A 21,018-nucleotide genomic window follows, 5' to 3' on the forward strand; every position below is an offset into this window, starting at 1 on the left:
GAAGTGACCTGCTGCCGGGGCAGTCCCTGTACCAGGGCCCTTAACCAAAACCCCTCAACTAGCCAGGTTCAACTTGAAGTGACCTGCTGCCGGGCAGACCCTGTAAGTGTCCACCTGCGCCAACCTGACTGATACGCCACCTGCCGCAGCCAGCCTCCTGCTAGTGCAGGTCCTCTCAGCTGCCCAGTAATTCCTCACCAGCACTGACCTCTAGCCAGACTGTTCACTGACCCTGTAAATGCTTAACTCCTCAGCTTTCACTCGGGGCCGACACCATTCTGGACTCAGCCCATGTGTTCGCAGACACATAAACAAAGTTCTTATTAAACTCATCAGGTCTTGTACATCCGTCCTTTGGTGACCTAATGGCCATCGCCATCTCAGTCTCCCCTGAAATCCTAAGTAAGCTGACGTCGCTGACTCTGGGCCACCATGCCAGGCATGGAGAGCTCCCCGTGACGTCGCAGACACAGGAGACTGCTGTGTGAGGTGTGTCAGGAGGGAGGCCGTGGGTGCTGTCTACCCGCTTCAGGAGGGAGATGGAGTGTGTTCTCAGGGTCCCCACATTGCTGTTTCCCCAACAAGAGGCTGTTCTCGGTGTAGGAGGACCAGGGTGCTTCTCTGCTGCTGCACGTTTGCTGCTCCGGACTGTCCCGTTTACATCCGTCAGGGAGGATGTCGGTGCTCCAGGAGGGAGAGTCAGGGAATGGGACAGGGAAGCTGCAGGCTGTTTGTGATCATCTTGGTTCTAAGCTAAGATGGACCCAAACCCCTCAGGCTTCCCTGGACTCACATAACTCATCCCAAACAGCTCAGATGAGTTCTCTTTGGCTTCTAGAATGTTTGAGAGTCAGGGCAGGGCCCTCAGAATGCTGGCGTGTTGCACAGTGCTGTTTGTGAAAACAGTGTTGTGCGCTGGGCCTTTAAGAGGGTGCCTGATTCTGGAGTCCTCTCCCAGAATCCCCTACTTTTCAGCCTGGATGTGATTTTGGCTCCACTTCCAGGCTCTGGTATTCTGGGCTGGGACATTGGTTTGTGGTTTAGTCCCCACCCTTCTCCAGCATATACAGACCCCCATTCCAGCAGCTGAGATGGATCTCAGCCACCACCCCTAGGAGCAGGGACAGCTGTTTCAAGGTTCCACTCTTCCGGCCAGTCTTGACTTGAAGTTGTTTCTTTCGAGTCCCTGGTGTCCAGAAGTCTCTTCAGCCAGCCTGCAGCTGCTTGTTCAGGTTGATTTCTCCCTAGTTTTCTTGTCACCCCAGTGTGCTCCCGGGCGGAGGTGAGTGTAGCCCCCTATCTCCGTCACCCTGCATCTGACCTGGGAGCTGAGATTGCCAGACCCAGACCTCAGCCCAGACCTGGTCCTCTGGGGCAGACGGGGCCTCCTGTCATATTTCCCAGGACATTGCTCTGCAAAGCAGGTCAGGGACCTGCTGCCGGAAAGAAACCCCGACGGGCAGAGCACAGCTCTCTGATCTCTGGAGCGAGTCTGACCTGCGGCGTCTGGAGGCTGGACGGAGCCCGCTCATCGGAACCTTTCCCTGTGAGACCCACACATACAGCCTGGTGAGTTCTACCCGGGACCAGGGGTGAACAAGAAGAGAGGACGCTGTGGTCAGAGACAGCGATGTTCAGAGTAGGGTTGTGAGACGAGCAGAGGGCTTTCTGGTTTGTTCTAGTTTGACACCCCACCCCCAAAGTTAGCACTTCTCCCCGAGTCCTCCCTGCTAAGGAAGAGTTCTGGTAGCAACGTGCCTCCCTGGAAGGCTAAGGGGTGTGTCTGGGATAGTTTTTTTCTGCCCATTTTTACCTTCTTCCCCTTGGCTACTGTCAGCCCATTCCCTGCGTCAGTGGGTCTGTTTCACTTTCTGTATTTTTTTTTTTTTTTTTTCTTTTTCTTTCTTTGAAGAAAGAGAGAGAGAGAGACAGGAAGGGAGAGATATGAGAAACATCAACTTGTTCTTGTGGCACTTTGGTTGTTCATTGCTTGCTTTCTCATATGTGCCTTGACCCAGAGGCTACAACAGACCGAGTGACCCCATGCTCATGTCAGTGACCTTAGGCTCAAGCTGGTGAACCCTGCTCAAACCAGATGAGCCCTCACTCAAGCTGGCGACCTCAGGGTTTCGATCCAGGGTCCGCGACATCCCATTCCAATGTTCTAGCCACTGGGCAATCGCCTCGTCTGGCTCTTTTGTTTTCTTTATATGTGTTTCCCCCTCAGATTTCACATACAAATGAAATCATATGGTATTTGTCTTTCCTCTTTGACTTACTTCAATTAGAGTAATACTTTCTATCCTGACCAGGTGGCGGCGCAATGGATAGACTATTGACCTGGGGCTCTGGGAAAACAGATTTAAAACTCTCAGGTCCCCAGCTTGACCGCAGGCCCACCAGCTTGAGCACAGGATAAATGACATGACCCCACGGTCACTGGCTTGAAGCCCAAGGTTGCTGCCTTGAGTCAGAGGTCACTGGTTCAGCTGGAACCCTCCCCGCCAACCCCTCCCCCATAAGGCACATATGAAGAGCAAGCAATGAACAACTAAGTTGCTGCAACTATGAGTTGATGCTTCTCGTCTCTCCCTTCCTGTCTGTTTTCTTCTGTCTGTCTGTTTCTCACTCAAAAACAAAACAAAACAACAAACCCAATAGGCAATGGTGGGATTCAGCCAGTTTGCACAGGTTTGCCAAAACGAATACCTAATCTTTGGTTGACTTCAGCAAACCAGTTGTTAAAATGGCACCTGTCATCAGGGTTCTCTTTAAGATGGGTGCCGGGGTACCACCCAATGTAGAAATCACAAATTGACATTTCTTACACTTTTTTAATGTTCATCTGGGTAACAGCATATTCTAAGTGCCTTTAGTAATGTTCATTCTGTCCATAGGTAAAAAAAAATTGACGAAACTATGCTTGTAATATTTATTTATTCATTTCATAAAACTCATTATCCTTTGGATGAAATACTACATTATAATTCCCTTACATTTGTTACTTCAGTAAACAAACATATAATGTAAAATGTGCCAAACAACCAGGGGTGACAAGCTGTCATTGGAAGTATCTTAAATAACAGTTTTACTGCTCTTTGTCAGAAATTATTTAATACTTTTTCATAAATGTTTTAAAACTCTTTCTTGTAATCTAGTCTTGTGTACCTCTTTTATTGTCCTTATTTGAGTATGAAATGCATGAAATAATTACCATTCAGTATATTGTTCTTTTATGCTTAAAACCATCATTAGGGCAGAGAGCTAATTGTTAAATTATTTGAATCCCACCACGGCATGGGATTCTATTATTTGAATCCATCCACCGGTGTTATTGCAAAGGACAAGATTTCATTCTTTTTATGGCGGAGTAATATCCCATTGTACTTGTATGTCCCACGTCTGCATTACCCACTCACCCGTCCATGACGTCCACCTCTCCTCAGAGACTTCGGTCCTCAGAAATCCACGTCAGTGGTCTGGGTGGGATTCGAGGCGGATTTAATGGAGGGTGCACTGGGCAAGTGTCCTGGGTTGCGACTTCTTAAGGACCCCGCAAAACTGCAACTTTGCAGTTTTTTCTATTGGAAAGAGCCCTATATTTTCTTCTGCACCCGGAGTCTCAAATGACCCTAATCTGCCTCTGGGTGGGCTGGCAAAGAAGCAGGCCTCTTAGAAGGGTCCTGCATGGCTGGAGAGCCTGGTGCTCACTGTGCCCTCATGTCCCCAGTGGGAGAAACTGTACGTCAAGGGGGTAGTGTCGCCTGCACTGTGCTGCCTCGGGGAAGGGGTGTGGGAGGGTGACTGTGCTCGGTCTCACCCCTCAGTGCACTCACTCCTAGATTTTTTTTTTTTGGTGTGCTTGTGTGAGAGAGAGGGGTTGGGGGGGGGACAGAGAGGGACAGATAGGCAGGAAGGGAGACAGATGAGAAGCATCAATCCTTCACTGTGGCACCTTAGTTCTCATTGATTGCTTTCTCGTATGTGCCTTGAGTGGGTGCTCCAGCAGAGTGAGTGACCCTTAGATTGAGCCAGGTACCTTGGGCCTGGGTGTCAAGCCAGTCACCTTTGGGTTCAGCCAGTGATCATGGGGTCATGTCTACGATCCCACGCTCAAGTTGGCTATCCTGTGCTTAAGCTGGTGCATCCGCACTCAACCCAGATAGACAGCACTCAAGCCGGTAACCTCTGAGGTTTGAACTTGGGTCCTCAGTGATTCTGGCCAACGCTCTATCCCCTGCACCACTGCTTGGTCAGGCTTTGGTTCATCTTGAATGGGAAACTCTGTGCTTCCTGAACTTGAGTGACTTTTTTCTTTAGCACATTAGGAAACTTCTCAGCTATGATTTCCTTTTTTTAAAAATTATTTATTTATTTATTCATTTTTAAATTTTTTTTATTTATTCATTTTTAGAGAGGAGAGAGAGACAGAGAGGGAGAGAGAGGAGAGAGAGACAGAGAGAGAGAAGGGAGGAGGAGCTGGAAGCATCAACTCCCATATATGCCTTGACCAGGCAAGCCCAGGGTTTCGAACCAGTGACCTCAGTATTTCCAGGTTGACGCTTTATCCACTGCGCCACCACAGGTCAGGTCAGCTATGATTTCTTTAAACAAGTTCTCTGTCTTCTTCATTCTCTTCTCCTTTAGAATCCCCTATGATGCGAATGTTGTTTCATTTGATGCTGTCACAGAGGTCTCTCAGAGTCTCCTCAGCCTTCATTAGCCTCCTTTCTTTCTGCTGTTCTACTTCTGTGCTCACATTTATCTTGTCCTCTAAATCAGTGATTCGATTCTCCATGTCATCCACCTACTGTTCACTCCTCCTAGTGCAGTCTACCTTTTAGATACTGTATTTAGCATTTATAACTGGTTCTTTTTTTATGGGTTCTGTGTCCTATTCACTGCTTACTCTCTCTTTGTTTAAGTTCTCACTGAGGTCATCCATACTTACTCTAAGTTCCTTGAGCATCCTAATAACCAGTATTTTAAACCCTGTGTCTGGTAGTCTGGTTGCTTCCATTTCATTTCATTCTTTCTCTGGGGATTTCTCTTGTTGATTCATTTGGGGTATCTTTCTTTGTTGCCCATTTTATCTGTATATTAGGTAGCTTTGTTCTGACTCCCAAATTTGTTCTGATGTCTTTACGAGAAAGATGGTCTCAGTGGTACTTACATCCAGGTCACCTGAGCACCTTGATCTAGGAATGTTTCTTTAGAGTAATATTTACCCTCCTGTTGTATGAGAGTCTTGGATGCTGTGGCCCTTTAGTGAGTGGAGTTAACCCTCCAGGCTGGCTGGCAATGAATGCTAATCTTGATCACATGTATTAGATGCATTGCAGTGTCTGTTTTATGGGGCATAGTTTTTCTCAGCAGGGTCTGGTGCCTGCTGGGCTCCTCCTTTGGGTGTGCTGCTGTGTGGCTGGTTGAGGCTAGCATTGGTGCAGTGTCCACACACCTCTAGTTGGTTGGTCTGCATCCTCTTAAATGGGGTACAGGTATGGGTTTATGTCAAACATTGTTTGTAACCCACTGTGGACTACCTGTCTGGAGTTGTACTCTGTTTACTGTTTGTGTGTGTGTTCTGTGCTTCGGTATCTGTGGGAGGGACCAACCTGTGTATAAGGATCAACTTTCTCCTGATTAGAGCTGAAAGCAGCTTTGTAAAATGGCCCAACTCCCTAAGATTACCTCCACTTTTCAGCTGCTCCACTTCCTGGGACAGCTGCCAGGTCTTCCCACAGTCTTCTGTGGAAAGATTGTGGAGTGGGCTCAGACTGGTTTCACCCCACAAACGCCTCCACGGGTTGCAAGCTTGGTGGGTTAGGGCAGCTGAGTCAGGGTGACAATGGCAGTGGAATCCCCTAATTGGCGCGGTACATTGTTAGGAGCTCAGTACGGGAAAGGCGGCCCCTCCTCCAGAGCCTACTCCCTCAGCCACTGCTGGATACTCCAATCCTATTTCTCCCGAGAGAGGTGAGCAGCAGGTTCAGGTTGGTGGGGCTGCCAGTCCCCTCTGCAGAAGTTGTTTCAGCTGGGGAGGCCCTGGACTCCGGTAGGATGATTGAGAGTCTTCCACTGGGCTGATTGTGATACGCCAGAAGGTAGCTAAGCCCCTCGACTGGCCCCAACAGCAGCATCCAAGAAACACACTTGATGTCTGTGCTGTAAGCCAGTTCCCCTCCTCACAGTGGAAGTGAGCTGAGCAGCGCAGGGTATCCAGGCAGGAGCTGGCTGACTGTGAGGCTCTCCCTCATCCCATGCACGCTAGCTGCTGCACAGGTGCTGACCACAGAAAGCGGGACTCACCTCCACTGTTTGGTGCCTTCCGAGCTCTCACTAAGGACATGGCACTAGCGATGCTAATTGAATCCTTCTCCAGGGTTCCCTGTAGCTGGCCAGTGGAGGGTCAGTTCTGGGCCTCTTAGAAGGAAACCTGGTACAGACCAGTGTAGGACACGGCCATGGCTGGCCCCCCAAAATCGTTTTTGAGCCATGAGGAGTCCAGAGCTTCTGGTTGCCTCTGCTCCGCTTAGTGGGACAGGGAGGGACCAAGCTGTGCACTTAGGCTGCCCTTTACCAGTATCGGGCCTGGTGGCAGGTCAGCAAAAGACCCAAGGTTCCCTGAGGGCCACTTCCTGCTGCCTCTGTCTGCTTGTTAGGCTGGCCCCTGCTATCACCGCTGGTACAGTACAGAGGCTGGGGCTAATCGGGCAGCAGGAACGGTGATGGGGTGGTTCCTACCCGATCCCCAGGGGTCAGTGTGTCCTGAATTTTTTCACAGATCTCAGTAGAGTGTGACCACTGGGAGTCTGGTGGGTGTGTCCTCTGAAACCCAGAGATTTGGTCTGGCCACAGTGTGACAGTTTCTACTGAAACTCCCTGAGTCAGGTGCACCAGTCATATTCTTGGGGGTGCAGGCATTTACCTCTTTTTTGTCACTTCCAACCAATGAAACAAATGCTCACGGGTCCCCTGACCTGACAGGGACTCCTTGTCTATGTATCTCATCTCTGCTCACTGAAGACACCCTGCTAGATAGTCATCTAAGGAAGACCTAGGGCCATCCCAGCTGACGTTGGGACTGTTTGCACATGTATGCTCCTTCCCTGTGGAGACAGGACAAAGGCCTATGTAATATAGCGTCAATGCCAATTATTTCTGAATGACACATGAAAAATCATCGAATCTCCTGTGTAAGACTCACCTGGTCTTTGTACTTCTATCAGCTCCTAGCAACATGCCCCGCATTTTTGAGAGAGCTACCAGGGGATTGGTCAAGGAGATTGGACGCAAAGAACTCAGGCCTGTCAAAAGTTTACTGAGTGCCACCAAAATACGCCGCTTTACTCTAGTGCAGAGGAAGAAGGCTCGCTCACGGTTTTGGAAACTACGTGAGATTCCACTTGACGTCTCCCTCATGCACATCCTCGAACCAGGCACTTCAGTCCCAGGTATTGTCAGCCGGGGGCATAGGAGGCCAGGGCTGCAAACAAAGGGCAGAGGGAAGGGGTGCAGCAATCAAGGCATTCTGAGACCCCCACAGAAGGGGGACCTCAGGATTGCCTCGCCCATGGGCAAGGGGCAAGGAGCAAGGAACTGAGAGTATATGAGAAGTTACTAATCATGACCCCAGGTTCATTTAATACTGACAGCAGCCTCTTGGGCAAGGAATATGATACCCATTTTACATAATAATAAGTAAAAGCTTATACAATGATTTGTTCCAAGTTACATACCTGGGAACTGGGAGGAGTAGGACTCAAACCCAAGCCTGTCTGTACCAAACATTTACTGCTTGTGAGCCCCGCTCCTGGGGCTGACACTGTGCCTGGAGAGATGTTGTGGGTCTCCTAGACACAGGTGTAAGTGACGTCATCATTTCTCAGGTGTAGGACATCATCCCTGTCATCCAGCCCCTGGGTGGACACAAACACTGTCCTCAGTGGTAATGTACACTCACAGGATGAATTGATGAGTTAGCTTTCTGGCTGAGAGACTCAGTTGAGTAGGAGGGTGGGGCAATGAAGGCTCAGTCGTTCTGTCTTCATCCATCTCCCAGCTGGTCCCAAGGGAATTCCAGGGTAATGCTCACCCACCTTGTCTGGTTCAGATGCTGCTGTGGAAGCTCCCGTCCTCTTCAGTGACACTGTGGTCAAGAAGCAGCAGGCGGGTGGCAGTGTGGATGCTGGGGCAGATGTGAGCTTCTCGGGGGAGGCTACTCAGTGCCATGGGTTCTCCTTCGAGTGTCAGATTGTCACCACCCCACATGAAACCTGGACTGAACTTCAGAAGAGGTGAGGACACAGGAGGGGAAGGAGCTGGTCAACAGCCCCCAAGCGGTGCTGTCCCCGTGGGCAAGGGGGTGTCTGATAGACTTTGTTCCTGAGGCTCAGAATGAAGAGAATGGCATGTCTGATGATGCTGTTCTTGGTATTCATACATTCATTCATTCAATTCATGATTATTAGTTATGCAATAAATTTTAATATGGTTGCAATTGTCCATTACTCTGCTGTTTTGAGGTGAGGATAGAGTAATAAGAAGACAAATAAAAATCCTTGTCCTAAAACATATTTAGTGGGGCAAGGGTAATGCAATAAGTAAGAAAATAAGCAATAAAGAAGTCTGACCAGGTGGTGGCTCAGGGGATAAAGCGTCAACCTGGAATGCTGAGGTCGCCGGTTCAAAATCCTGTGCTTGGCTGGTCAAGGTATATATGGGAGTTGATGCTTCCTGCTTCTTTTGCCTTTCTCTCTCTCTCTGTCTTTCTCTCTCTCTCTCTCTCTCTCTCTCATTCTCTCTCCTTTCTAAAATGAATAAATAAATAAAAAGTTAAAAAAAAGTCTAAAGTCTCTGCACCCTTCCTGGTCCTGAGGAGGGTACACCAGGGTAAGCTGAGAGTACTCTTCTTCCCAATCTGACCCTCCCCTCTCCCTAGGAAACTGAAGGACCCAGAGCCGTCATTTCTGGGGCAGTGCCGAAGAGCAGCGACGAACCTGTATGTGGTGACCGAGATTGTGGAACTGCTCAAGGATACCGAGCTGAAGGATCTCAGCAGCCAGAATATCTTGGGGAAATTCTCCATCCCTCTGAATATTTTTGTCAAGGTATGAGATGGGGACACCTATCAATACAATAGGAGCTAGATTGAATTCTGTGGTATGACACCTGCTTTGGATGCATGATGGATTCTGGCAAATCTGAAGGGGTGGCTACTGCACTGTGTCCACGCTCACTTTACGCGGGAGGAGATGAGGGACCACTCACAGCATCTTCCCCGGTGACGGACCCTGCATGCCGTGACGTCCTGGGAAGAATGATAGAAGGGGTGAAATTTAAATACACTCTTAAACCTCCAAAATGTGTCAAAGAGAATAGCACAAAGGAGGTAAAAAAATCTCTCAATATCAACCAAAATGAAAATAACGTCATGTCCTGTACTGTACACTTAAAAATGGGTAGAACAGTGCATTTCCTTTCACTGCAATGGAAATTAAATGGCAGGGCTAAATAATAGTAAAGTTCATTTATTTACTTTTAAGTATTTATTGATTTTTGAGAGAGAGGACAGGGAAAAGAGAGAGAGACAGACAGAAAGACAGACTGGGGACTGAACAGGCACCTTGGATGCATAAAGATGACACTAGCAACTGAGCTATCTGGCCAGGGCCATAAAGTTTGTAATATTCAAATAAGTTTATACATTTTTTTCCCCTAAAACTTAAAGCCACCTTGCTTTTATAGCAAGATACGGAATCTTACCTTTACCCCCAAATACCATATTGTCGTGTTCCTATTGAACAACATACAAATTCATAAAACAAACTACAAAATATCAGAAACAGCAACAATTAAGAAATACCTGACCTCTTTCAGCATCCTCAAACTTTTAATAGGTTCTCTCTATTTTAAATTTTTTTGGACTACGTAGACTTAAAGTCATTTTATTAAAACTATGTCACAAAAGTTGAAAGGTAAATGACAAACTGGTAATTATTAATATTTTTAAGTGAGAGGAAGGGAGATAGATTCCCGCATGCACCCCTCCTGGGATCCAACCAGCAACCCCGTTGGGGCTGATACTCAGACCAACTGAGCCACTGGCTGCAAAAGGGAAAGAGACAGAGACGGGGGAGGCAGATGGGAAGAGAAGCAGATGGTTGCTTCTCACGTGTGCCCTCCAGGGTTTGAACCTGGGATATCCGCATTCTGGGCTGACGCTCTATCCACTGAGCAAGCTGGCCAAAATCTAATTATTATTTTTGATATATATGCAGACAAACATGTAAATTTTTAATTGGTAAGGAGCTCCTACAAAGCATTAGCAAAAAGAGATCAGAAAACTATCAAACAAAACGTAGCCAAAAATTAGGAAAAAATATTTACGAAGAAAACACCATTGCTGTACACAGTCGTCCCTCGCCGTATCGCGGTTCACCTTTCACAGTCTCACTGTATCACGGATTTTTATATTGTATATATCTAATTTTGTATTGCAGATTTTTCGCTATATTGCGGGATTTTGCGGTATATAGGTATTTTTATATATTTATTATTTTAATCATTTTTGTGGTAATATAAGCATTTACTAGCCTAAAAAATTAAAACCAATATAAAAAACTTTAAAAATATTAATTAAAATATTAAAAATATTAAATCAAAATAAAGCCAGCCCTGACCGGTTGGCTCGGCGGTGGAGCGTCGGCCTGGCGTGCAGGGGACCCGGGTTCGATTCCCGGCCAGGGCACATAGGAGAGGCGCCCATTTGCTTCTCCACCCCCCCTCCTTCCTCACTATCTCTCTCTTCCCCTCCCGCAGCCGAGGCTCCATTGGAGCAAGGATGGAACGGGCGCTGGGAATGGCTCCTTGGCCTCTGCTCCAGGCGCTGGAGTGGCTCTGGTCGCAGCAGAGCTACGCCCCGGAGGGGCAGAGCATCGCCCCCTGGTGGGCAGAGCGTCGCCCCTGTGGGCGTGCCGGGTGGATCCCGGTCGCGCGCATGCGGGAGTCTGTCTGACTGTCTCTCCCCGTTTCAGGCTTCGGAAAAATACAAAAATAAATAAATAAATAAATAAATAAATAAATAAAGCCTTAAAATATATAAATAATAAAATAATATATTGCGGGATTTTGCGGTATATAGGTATTTTTATATATTTATTATTTTAATCATTTTTGTGGTAATATAAGCATTTACTAGCCTAAATAATTAAAAACAATATAAAAAAGTTTAAAAATATTAATTTAAACATATTAAAAATATTAAATCAAAATAAAACCTTAAAATATATATAAATAAGAAAATAAATATAAGGTCGCTACTTCACGAATTTTCACTATCACGGGGGTTCTGAAACCAAATCCCCTCATTAGACGAGGGACCACTGTAAACACATAAGATGATTATTTTACTAATAATGAAGCAATGAAATACAATAAAACAGGGATATATTGCCCTGGAGGGTAGCTCAGCTGGTTAGAGCATTGTCCAGATAAGCCAAGGTTGTGGGCTCAATCCTTGGTCAGGACACATACAGGAATCAACCAGTGAATGCATAAATATGTGACACAACAAACTGATGTTTCTCTCTCTCTCTAAATCAATCTATGAAAAAATTAAATAAAAAACAGTGAGGTAAAGTTTTTGTTTTTTTGTCATTTGCCATTTTTATTTTTATTATTTTTTTTTTTTTTTTTTTTTTTTTTTACAGAGAGAGAGAGTCAGAGAAAGGGATAGACAGACAGGAACGAAGAGATAAGAAGCATCAATCATTAGTTTTCCGTTGAGTGTTGCAACACCTTAGTTGTTCATTGATTGCTTTCTCACATGTGCCTTGACCACGGGCCTTCAGCAGACCAAGTAACCCCTTGCTTGAGCCAGCGACCTTGGGTCCAAGCTGGTGAGCCTTGTGCTCAAGCCAGATGAGCCCGCGCTGAAGCTGGCGACCTCGGGGTCTCGAACCTGGGTCCTCTGCATCCCAGTCCGACGCTCTATCCACTGCGCCACTGCCTGGTCAGGCTAATTTTTATTTTTAATTTATTGTGTTGATATGGTTTCAAGTGTCCCACTCAATATAACACCCTCTATCCCCCACATCTTGCCCCTGTGGCCCATGCTGAGTCTCTTTCCATCCCATTTCAAATGTTCTCTTTATCTGCAGTTTGAATTCATAGGTCTGAGATGTTTCATTTTATTATTTTCTTCATCTTGCTTGCAGTTCTCTGCACTTTGTGCATCTATGGTTTGGCGTCTAACATTAATTTGGGGAAAATCTCAGTTATTAGTGCTTGAAATACTTATTTTTACTTCTCTCTTCTCTTTCTATTCTGTTACCATTTTTGTAGTTGTCCCACAGTTCGTGTATATGATGTCCCATTTTCCTCTTATCTTTTTAGTTTGGAGATTTCTATTGAGATATCTTCAAGTGCAGAGATGTTTATTATACTTGTGTCCAGTTGGCTAATGAGTCAATCAAACGCGTTCTTTCTTTTTGAGATAGTATTTTTAATTTCTCTAGCATTTTTTATTCTTCCTCAGAAATTTTATATCTTTGTTTATATTTCCCTCGGCTCTTGCATTTTGTCTATGTTTCCATGAAATCTCTTAGAATATTAATCACAGTAGCTTAAAATTCCCTAATAAATCCAACATTTCTGTTATATTTGAGGCTGCTTCTCAGCTTGCTCTGTCTCTTCAAACTGTTGTTTGTTGTGTTTGAATATGCCTTGTAGTGTTTTGTTGAAAGTTGGATACGATATACGTGATGAGAGGAACTCTGGTCAATTGTACTTTAGAGAATGGTGGTACGATGTATGAGGAGGGAGTAAGTATTCTGTATTCCCTTGAAGGGGTCCCAGTTTTTATTCTTGTTTTTTTGTGAGCTTGTGCCCCTGGGCTGTGAACTCACGAGAGCCTCTCAGTATTTCTCCTACCTTGGATGGGAGAGGACGGTTAGAGGGACACAGGTTGAATATGTCCTCTGTCCTGCATAGAGGGTAAAACAGACTGGAGTTGGGTGTTTCCCTTTTATCTATTGCTTCAGCTGTTACAATGTGTAGGACAATGAAACCCTGATCATTAATAAGAAAATGACTAGATGTGCTTGAATCTAAAAAAAATGAATGCCTTGCAGTATGAATGTGAAATTGAGAAATGTGAAGGTAAATATGGGGAAAGAGGAAAAAGATAAGGAACTACCCATGAACACGTGCACGGGGCCCACGCAGGTAAACCTTCCCCAGCCGGGCTCCTCCCGTTAGTTACCGTCTCCTCTGCTGTGACCCAGACACAGGCCCGTGGCCAAGGGGAAGCCACCGCTCTCCTCTGAATATTGGGGTGGGAGTGTGTGTGTGTGTGAGTGTGTGTGTGTGTGTGTGTGAGAGAGAGAGAGAGAGAGAGAGAGAGAGAGAAAGGTTGTGTGAGTGTGTGTGTGTGAGAGAGAGAGAGAGAGAGGTTGTGTGAGTGTGTGTGTGTGTGTGTGTGTGTGTGTGTGTGAGTGATCAGGAGCCAGGTGGGTGAGGTAGGGGCTGCTGACTCCTTTCCTCATGACTTTCCAGGATGTTTGACATTTAAAACCACATGCATGTACGACGGTGTTACCTGGTTTCTGTCCCCAGGGTGAAGGACAGGGCAGTGGTCACAAAGTGAGTGAGAAGAAGCTGACGGTGCCGCAGGGCTCGGTGCTGGCCTACAGGAGGAAGCAGCTGGTGATCAAGGGGAAAGGCTGGGGTGAGCAGAGGCTGGAGCAGGCAGGTGGGGGCCGGGTCTGCTTCCCCTGGGGGGGGGAGGAGAAAGGAAGGACCATCCTCGGGCAACCTGGCTTCTCCACCTGCTCAGAGAGAGAAGCGGCATTTCTCAGCTGTCCAGGGCACACACATCCCACCACCACCGCCACCTCCAAGGAGGACCCCACTGAAATGTTGTCCTGGGGAGGTAACGAGACAGTGTCCTCCATGGAGAGGGAGAACAGGGGTGTCTAACGCAGGGGTGTCCACAGCCCTGGGTGAAGTGTGATAGTAATCCCAGCCATGTCTATTCAAGGTCCCACCACTGTCAGCAGCTCACCTGGCTGCAACATCTGGTCCTGGGAGGGTCCTGCTGACAATGACCTTCTGCCAGTGCCAATAGGTAGAATGAGGCTGAACTCTCCAATCTGGTAGGATCAGTGTTTATACTTCATCTTCAAAAATACATTTTATACATGTTGACAAGTGTGAACTAATGGAATTAGTCTCTAAAGCAGGGGTCCCCAAACTTTTTACACAGGGGTCCAGTTCACTGTCCCTCAGTCCGTTGGAGGGCCGGACTATAAAAAAACACTATGAAAAAATCCCTATGCACACTGCACATATCTTATTTTAAAGTAAAAAAACAAAACGGGAACAAATACAATATTTAAAATAAAGAACAAGTAAATTTAAATCAACAAACTGACCAGTATTTCAATAGGAACTATGAGCCTGCTTTTGTCTAACGAGATGGTCAATGTCAGGTTCCATATTTGTCACTGCTAGCCCTAACAAGAGATATGACGCACTTCCGGAGCCGTGAGGCCTCCATCCCACATCACCGGAAGTAGTACTGTACGTGAGCGACACCGAGCTTTGTGGCACTGCCACATACAATACTCCAGGAGCACAGGATGCATCCGATGCTCACTGACCACCAAATGAAAGAGGTGCCCCTTCCAGAAGTGCGGCGGGGGGTGGGGTGGATAAATGGCCTCAGGGGGGCGCATGCGGACCGCGGGCTGTAGTTTGGGGACCCCTGCTCTAAAGGCTAACCTTGCAGCAGTGCCTGCACGTCATGTCCTGTCCACTAGGGGGCGTGCGGGGATTGTGTGTTTCTATAATTTAGGCCTACAGGTCACTGGAAGGAACCTTTACAAAGAGGGCCCAGTGCAGTAATGTTACACTGCCATGATATAATTTTATTCTCATAACAAATCGAGAGAAAAATAATGTGAAGAACAGTTCAATATTTTGCCAAAGCGCTTTCTGTGAGACTTGGAAAGATCAAAATCCCTCTGTCCCCATCTGATCTATGAATGGAAATGAGCCTTCTCCCCAGAGCTGAGGGACATAAATGTCAGGCTAAGTGGCTGAGCCAAGTCCACCTTCACTCTGTCCAGTTCTCCTGGGTCCTTCCCAGTGACCTTGGGCTCAAGCCAGAGATGAGGAGGTCACGTCTGAGCTCACACTCAAGCCGGCATCCCACACTCAAGCCCAGTGAGCCTGTGCTCACTGGTGACCTGGGGGGTTTCAAACTGGGACCTCAACGTCTAAGGCCGATGCTCCGTCTACTACAACAGCACGTGGTCAGGCTCCGCTGACCTGTTTTCTTCCCACCCAGACATTCTTCACATCGCAGAGGATGATGAGGAGGAAACCTTTCCCCCAGGTGAGCTGGGCAGGGTCTCTGCTTAGGCCTCAGACCCCGCTGAGCCCTTGAACCGCCTGCACACCCATGAACATGTGCAGGAGGCCCATGTGGGTAAACCTTCCCCAACCGGGCTCCTCCCATTAGTTACTGTCTCCTCTGCTGTGACCCAGACACAGGCCCGTGGCCAAGGGGAAGCCACCGCTCACCTCTGAGTACTGGGGTGGGAGTGTGTGTGTGTGTGTGAGTGTGTGTGTGTGTGTGTGTGTGTGTGAGAGAGAGAGAGTGTGTGTATTTGTGATTGAGTGTGTGTGTGTGAGTGTGTGTGTATGTGTGAGAGAAAGTGTGTGTGTGTATTTGTGATTGAGTATGTGTGTGTGAGAGAGAGAGAGTGTGTGTGTATTTGTGATTGAGTATGTGTGTGTAAGAGAGAGAGTGTGTGTGTATTTGTGATTGAGTGTGTGTGTGTGAGTGTGTTTGTGTGTTTGTTGAAGGAGCGGAGAATGACCATTGTGAATGATCATTTCTGTTTTTCTTTCCAGTGCCATACCAGGAACGACATTATTTATTGACAGAGGTGACTTCAGGTCAGGAAAGCGGGATGTGATCCCCACATGGTCCCATTTTGCACACTGAACCCCCAGATTGCATTTGCCATCCCCACTGAGCCTCTGGGCTCCGGCCCCGTGGACAAAGGGCAGTGATGGATGGACAAGAGGGCTGGGGAGGTGGGCAGATTGGAGAGAAAGAGTCTTTCTTCAGAGACCCACTCTGGGTGGGGAATTGCATTTCTCTTCCAGGCCACAAACGACTGTCTATCCACCAAGACCTGTGTTTGCTGGGGTTGGGAGGGGCCCTAACTGTACTTATCTGGGGAGCAGGGCAGAGTGCCCCCGCCTTTCCCACCAGCCCCGGGTCCTGGCCACAGCTCCTGAGGGACGGGAAGGTCAGGAAGGGTCAGGAAGGCGGAGGGAGGGACCAGACGGAGCAGAAGAGGTTAAGCAGGAGGGGGGAGGCCGAGGAGGGCGAACACTTGGAAAGGTCAGTGAGGGAAATGTGGGGCTGATGGAGGGAGATGCCAGCTTGCCTTTCTCTTTTCAGTGAGAACAGAGGAAGTCTTTTGTAAAGGTGAGTGTTTCCTGAGAGGGACCCTGGGCTGCTGGGTGGGAAACGGCAAAGCTCAGACCCCAGATGGGAGGTTTCCCAGCATCTCGGAACACTGAGCTTTCCTTCTGCTGTTACACTTTGCTCAGCCCCGTGTTACATTCATTCATTCATTCATTCATTCATTCATACGTTTGGTCACTCATTCACTTGTAGGGTCTTGGAACAAATATTCCTTGAGGACTCATTGGGCGTCAGCCTTATTCTGAGCATTGTGATGAGACAGTGACCAAACGGGAATCCTGCCTCCCTGGTGCGTCCCTTCTAGTGACTTATCAGTGTCCGCAGTTCACAGGGGGCCACCTCCCGTGTCCTAGCAGAAGCAGAGAGCGCCCAATATCCATTTTTTTTGGTTTACTTCTTTATAGACCCTGAAGATTTATTGCATGGAGTATCAAGCTTCTTATATTCTTAAAATTTATATAATTGTTTTCATACTCTCATGTTCTAGTCCATGCAGCACTCCCCAGCATTCTCACCTCTGCCGTCCCATAGAGTCCGTAGTGTCTCACACGTGTCCCAGAAATGAGCACTTGTTCGGTTTCTCCCTCTTCCCGTGAGCCCTTCCCAGAGCCCCCTCTCTCCTCCTGCACCCCCCCCCCCCCCACTCAGCTGAGATGTTCCGTGTCTCCAGCCAATCACGACAGCTCCACCCCAGAGCTCCAACGTGCCGTCTGCAGAGATGCCTTGAGTCAGCAGCTTAAAGGGAAGGGGCATTTTGCTCGTGTTGTTGGGAAAGGTGTTCTAATCTAACAATTGTCTCTGCTTTCTGGTTGGCATTAATGCCCGAGGGCAGATTTCAAGCATCTACAAGAGGAGGTTTCCCAGACAATAAAACAGGCTCAACTCTCAAAGGACACTCGGGACACTGTGTTCTCCAACATTCGGGTCATTCTGGGGGATCCAGAGGCTCTTCAGGACCTCATGGACATGGTGAGGGGTCCCTCTGCCACCTGAGGCTGATCAAAGTTGTAAACGGGGGGTGTTGTGGAGATCTGGCTGCCAGGATATATGGGAAGATAGGATGGGCGTAATCTTAGGGGGGTGACAGATGTTTGAGATTTTGGACTATCTCCCTATGTCCCATGACCAGGGCAGGGAGTGCCACCCTACAGACTGAGTGTGTTCTGTATCCCCTGGGCTTACACAGAGCCATTGCCCCCACCCCACGTCTTGGTTAATCACTTATACACACAGAATTACAATATTTTATTATTGTCATCAACAATAATACCTGTATCTCTTAGCTTGAACAGGATCCCCTGGGTCATTTGAGTGGCCCTGGTGGCACCATCCTAAATGAACTGCAAAATGACTCAAGATGTCATATTTTCTCCAAGTACATCATCCTTTACCTGCTTGAAGCCATAATGGGTAAGTATCACCTGGAGGAAGAATGGAGGAGTCACATGGTTGGTCCCCCAGAGCCCCCAAAAGGGCGGCATTAGATGCCATCTCGTGTAAACCCTTCAAACATTGTGACCTTTAACCCTCACAGCACACTCCTGTCCCAGGTCAGGAGGGCTCAGGGGACAAACATGCCGTGTGACACAGATCTGAGACCTGAGGAGACCGGCCCTGCCCCCCCCCCAGCATACCACTGGGGTGATGCACCCAGGCTGCGGCCCAAGACCCACCCTCTGCCCGTGCTCTGTGGCGTCCTGGGCACCATCCTAGGAGCAGGAGGATTTCCAGGGCAGGAACTGGACCTTCAAGTCTAATGTGTTTTATTCCTCTGCCTTGGAGTTTGCCTCTTAAGGGTCTCTCAGTTCATGTAGGGAGAGGGTCATCTGACTCTTTCCCCAAATGTCCTCCTGTCCCCAGTGCTGAGTGACATCCAACATGGTCTGCTGGCCTATTCCATGGAGAAGGAGATCCTCTCCCAGCAGCGGGACCTGGTGAGATTCCCCAGGGCAGCGTCCCGGGAAGACGGGAGGGAACCAGAGGGAAGAGTGATTCTGAGAGAAGGGGGAGGACTGAGGTGTCTGCTGGGAGGGAGCCGAGACCCCGTGCCGCCCCCCGGGAAATCGGGGCTGCCTCTCCCTCTAGAGCCGGCCAGTGCGCATGCGTCTACCTTGGGGAAGGTCTCAGTTTCCATAGTGATCCTGGCTGTGGGCCTTTTCAGTTCTAAAACAGCTGTATAAGAATACAGGTTTGGGGGGTTCACAGGATGTGAGCTATACCCCTGCTTTATTCACATGGTTACCATGTGCAAATTGCATGTACTCGCTCTCCTGGTACAAAAATCTAAGTACACATGTATGTATAGATATATGTGTATACATGTGCATGTTGCACACAAGAGAGCACACATGTACAAGTCCAAGCACACTGTGCTCTGCAGGGTAAATGTTAGTGTCACTTTTAGGTGCTGAGGGACCAGTGCTCAAGGATTTCCAATAACATGTCCATGTCTGTGGTCACAGTGATCACAAGGCAGGACCAGGACGTGACTCCAAAGCTCCTGCCCCTGTAGTGTCCCTGCATGACCCCTGGCTCTTGGACTGAAGGTTCTCTCTTCCTGACCTCAGAGACTGACCTGTCACATGTGACACTGTTTCTTCAAGGTGCGGAGCTTCCTGGAGCCCAACTTCCTATGCTCTGGGAGCGTCCCCTTCACCCTCAACCCCGAGCTCCTGGCCCCGCTCCAGGGGGAGAGTTTGTCCATAACCTATGGCCTGCTGGCCGAGTGTGGCCTGAAGATGGAGCTGAACAGCCCCACGTCAGCCTGGGAGCCGGAAGCCAAGGAGCCCCTGTGCGCCCTGTATGGGGCCCTCTGCATTCTGCAGCATCTGGCTGAGGCCTCAGCGCCCCTGGTGGGCAGGACTGGGAGTCCGTCCAGTGAGACCCCTGTCAGTCCTGGTCCTGTCTTTTGTTGTCAACACCTCTAAGCTGTTCTCTATATCTGTATAAGTCTGGGGTGTTTTATATATTTCCTTATAAATGATATACAGACTTTGTGTTTGTCAGTTTGACTTACTTCACTTGACTGAAGGCCTTCCAAGTTTTTCCATGTTGTCTCAAAGGGCAGGAGACTGACTTCTAGGTGCGGTAAGAATTGGAGGAGGCACGCATGGACGTAGGGAGAACACTGAGCAGTTTCTCTCGTTGTCCAGGCCCTCCGTGGTATGTTTTAACCTTTTGAGTAGTGAGTGGTTTTTATGCTCGCTGACCCTACCAGTGAGTTTTTCTTTACAAAAAATGAAATTAGTCCCAGTTACAGTTTTATTAACTTAAAATCATGTTTGATAACCAATTTAAGGAAATAAAAACAGCATACACTTGCCATTTTTTAATGTTGCCTTACACATTTTTAAAATGAAAATTTTTGTTATGATCATACTCTGGATGGTCAGGAGGCACAAGGACGTACATGAACATTCGTGCTACTCAAAGGACAATAGTTCAAAAAGTGGGTATATTTAATTTTGTTTTAAATAGATACCAAAACACCTTGGGAATATAAGTATCTAATCTATCTACTTTTCTATCTATCTATCATATATCTATCTATCTGAGCTCTATCTATTCTATCTGTTATGTATATAGAATCATTTCTTTCTGGTTCTTCTATTGAATGACCATAAATGGTATATTCTCATGCATTTCCAGTTTGTGCCAGGAGGTGGCAGCACTGTCACAGCAGGAAGTCTAGTGGTGCAAGGCAGTCTCCTCTTTCCTGCCTCTCCTCCCCCATCTCCTCTTTCCTTCCCCTTTGGCTTCCTCCTTGGATTAGGCTGAGAGAAATGGATCTGTGGGCACAGGGGTCAACACTGGCTTCTTTTTATATCTTTTAGAATCTTCCTTTTAAACACAACATTGATTGTATTAAATGACTCTCTTAAAGAGCTCTGGGAGGGAAGATCTGAATACTGGGGAACGTGAAGCTATTTCCAGGGTTGCAGAATAGCACTCACTGGTAAAATGGCACCACATCTGCCGGGATCATTACGCGGGAGCTGTGAGAAGTCTGATTGCCCTGTGCTGACAGAGGCACAGGCCGACATAGAGTTCTGAATGTCTGTGCATGAGCAGGGGGATATCTGATAAATACAATGGCTGCTCAGCCTGACTAGGCGTTGATGCAGTGGATAGAGCATCGGACAAGGATGTGGAGGACCCAGGTTTGAAACCCCAAGGTGGCCGGCTGAGTGAGGGCTCACTGGCTTGAGTGCAGGCTCACCAGCTGGAGCGCAGGGTCGCTGGCTTGAGCGTAGGATCATAGACATGATCCTGTGGTCACTGGCTTGAGCAAAAGGTCACTGACTTGAGTAAGGGGTCACTGACTCTGCTGTAGCCACCCCCGTCCCCCTGTCAAGGCACATATGAAAGCAATCAATGAACAACTAAAATACCATAATGAAGAACTGATGCTTCTCATCTCTCTCCCTTCTTGTCTGTCTGTCCCTATCTGTCCTTCTCTCTGTCTCTGTCCTCCCCCCCAAAAATAAAAATAAATAAAAAATAAAAGAAGG

General features: G+C 47.8%; 1 protein-coding gene across 1 annotated transcript; it reads left to right on the forward strand.

The window, feature by feature from the left end:
* The first annotated feature begins 274 nt into the window (after nucleotides 1-274).
* Nucleotides 275-19,810, forward strand: LOC136398592 (gasdermin-C-like). Its single transcript, XM_066372758.1, has 13 exons — nucleotides 275-489; nucleotides 1,405-1,569; nucleotides 7,230-7,454; nucleotides 8,114-8,297; nucleotides 8,942-9,110; nucleotides 13,618-13,729; nucleotides 15,353-15,400; nucleotides 15,922-15,966; nucleotides 16,725-16,796; nucleotides 17,340-17,476; nucleotides 17,791-17,917; nucleotides 18,368-18,441; nucleotides 19,111-19,810. The coding sequence occupies exons 3-13, from the start codon at nucleotides 7,241-7,243 to the stop codon at nucleotides 19,432-19,434; spliced, it is 1,506 nt and encodes a 501-aa protein (XP_066228855.1). The 5' UTR covers nucleotides 275-489; nucleotides 1,405-1,569; nucleotides 7,230-7,240; the 3' UTR covers nucleotides 19,435-19,810.
* Nucleotides 19,811-21,018: the final 1,208 nt, after the last annotated feature.

This window comes from Saccopteryx leptura, chromosome 3 (assembly GCF_036850995.1).
Source record: "Saccopteryx leptura isolate mSacLep1 chromosome 3, mSacLep1_pri_phased_curated, whole genome shotgun sequence".
In the NCBI taxonomy this organism is placed as follows: domain Eukaryota; kingdom Metazoa; phylum Chordata; class Mammalia; order Chiroptera; family Emballonuridae; genus Saccopteryx; species Saccopteryx leptura.

Bases quoted from the DNA above. Each gene is read 5' to 3' on its own strand.
- LOC136398592 (XM_066372758.1), top strand. From the start codon at position 7,241: ATGCCCCGCATTTTTGAGAGAGCTACCAGGGGATTGGTCAAGGAGATT. The intron at 8,298-8,941 runs GTGAGGACACAG...CCCTCTCCCTAG, and splicing joins TGGACTGAACTTCAGAAGAG to GAAACTGAAGGACCCAGAGC. The intron at 15,401-15,921 runs GTGAGCTGGGCA...TTTTCTTTCCAG, and splicing joins GGAGGAAACCTTTCCCCCAG to TGCCATACCAGGAACGACAT.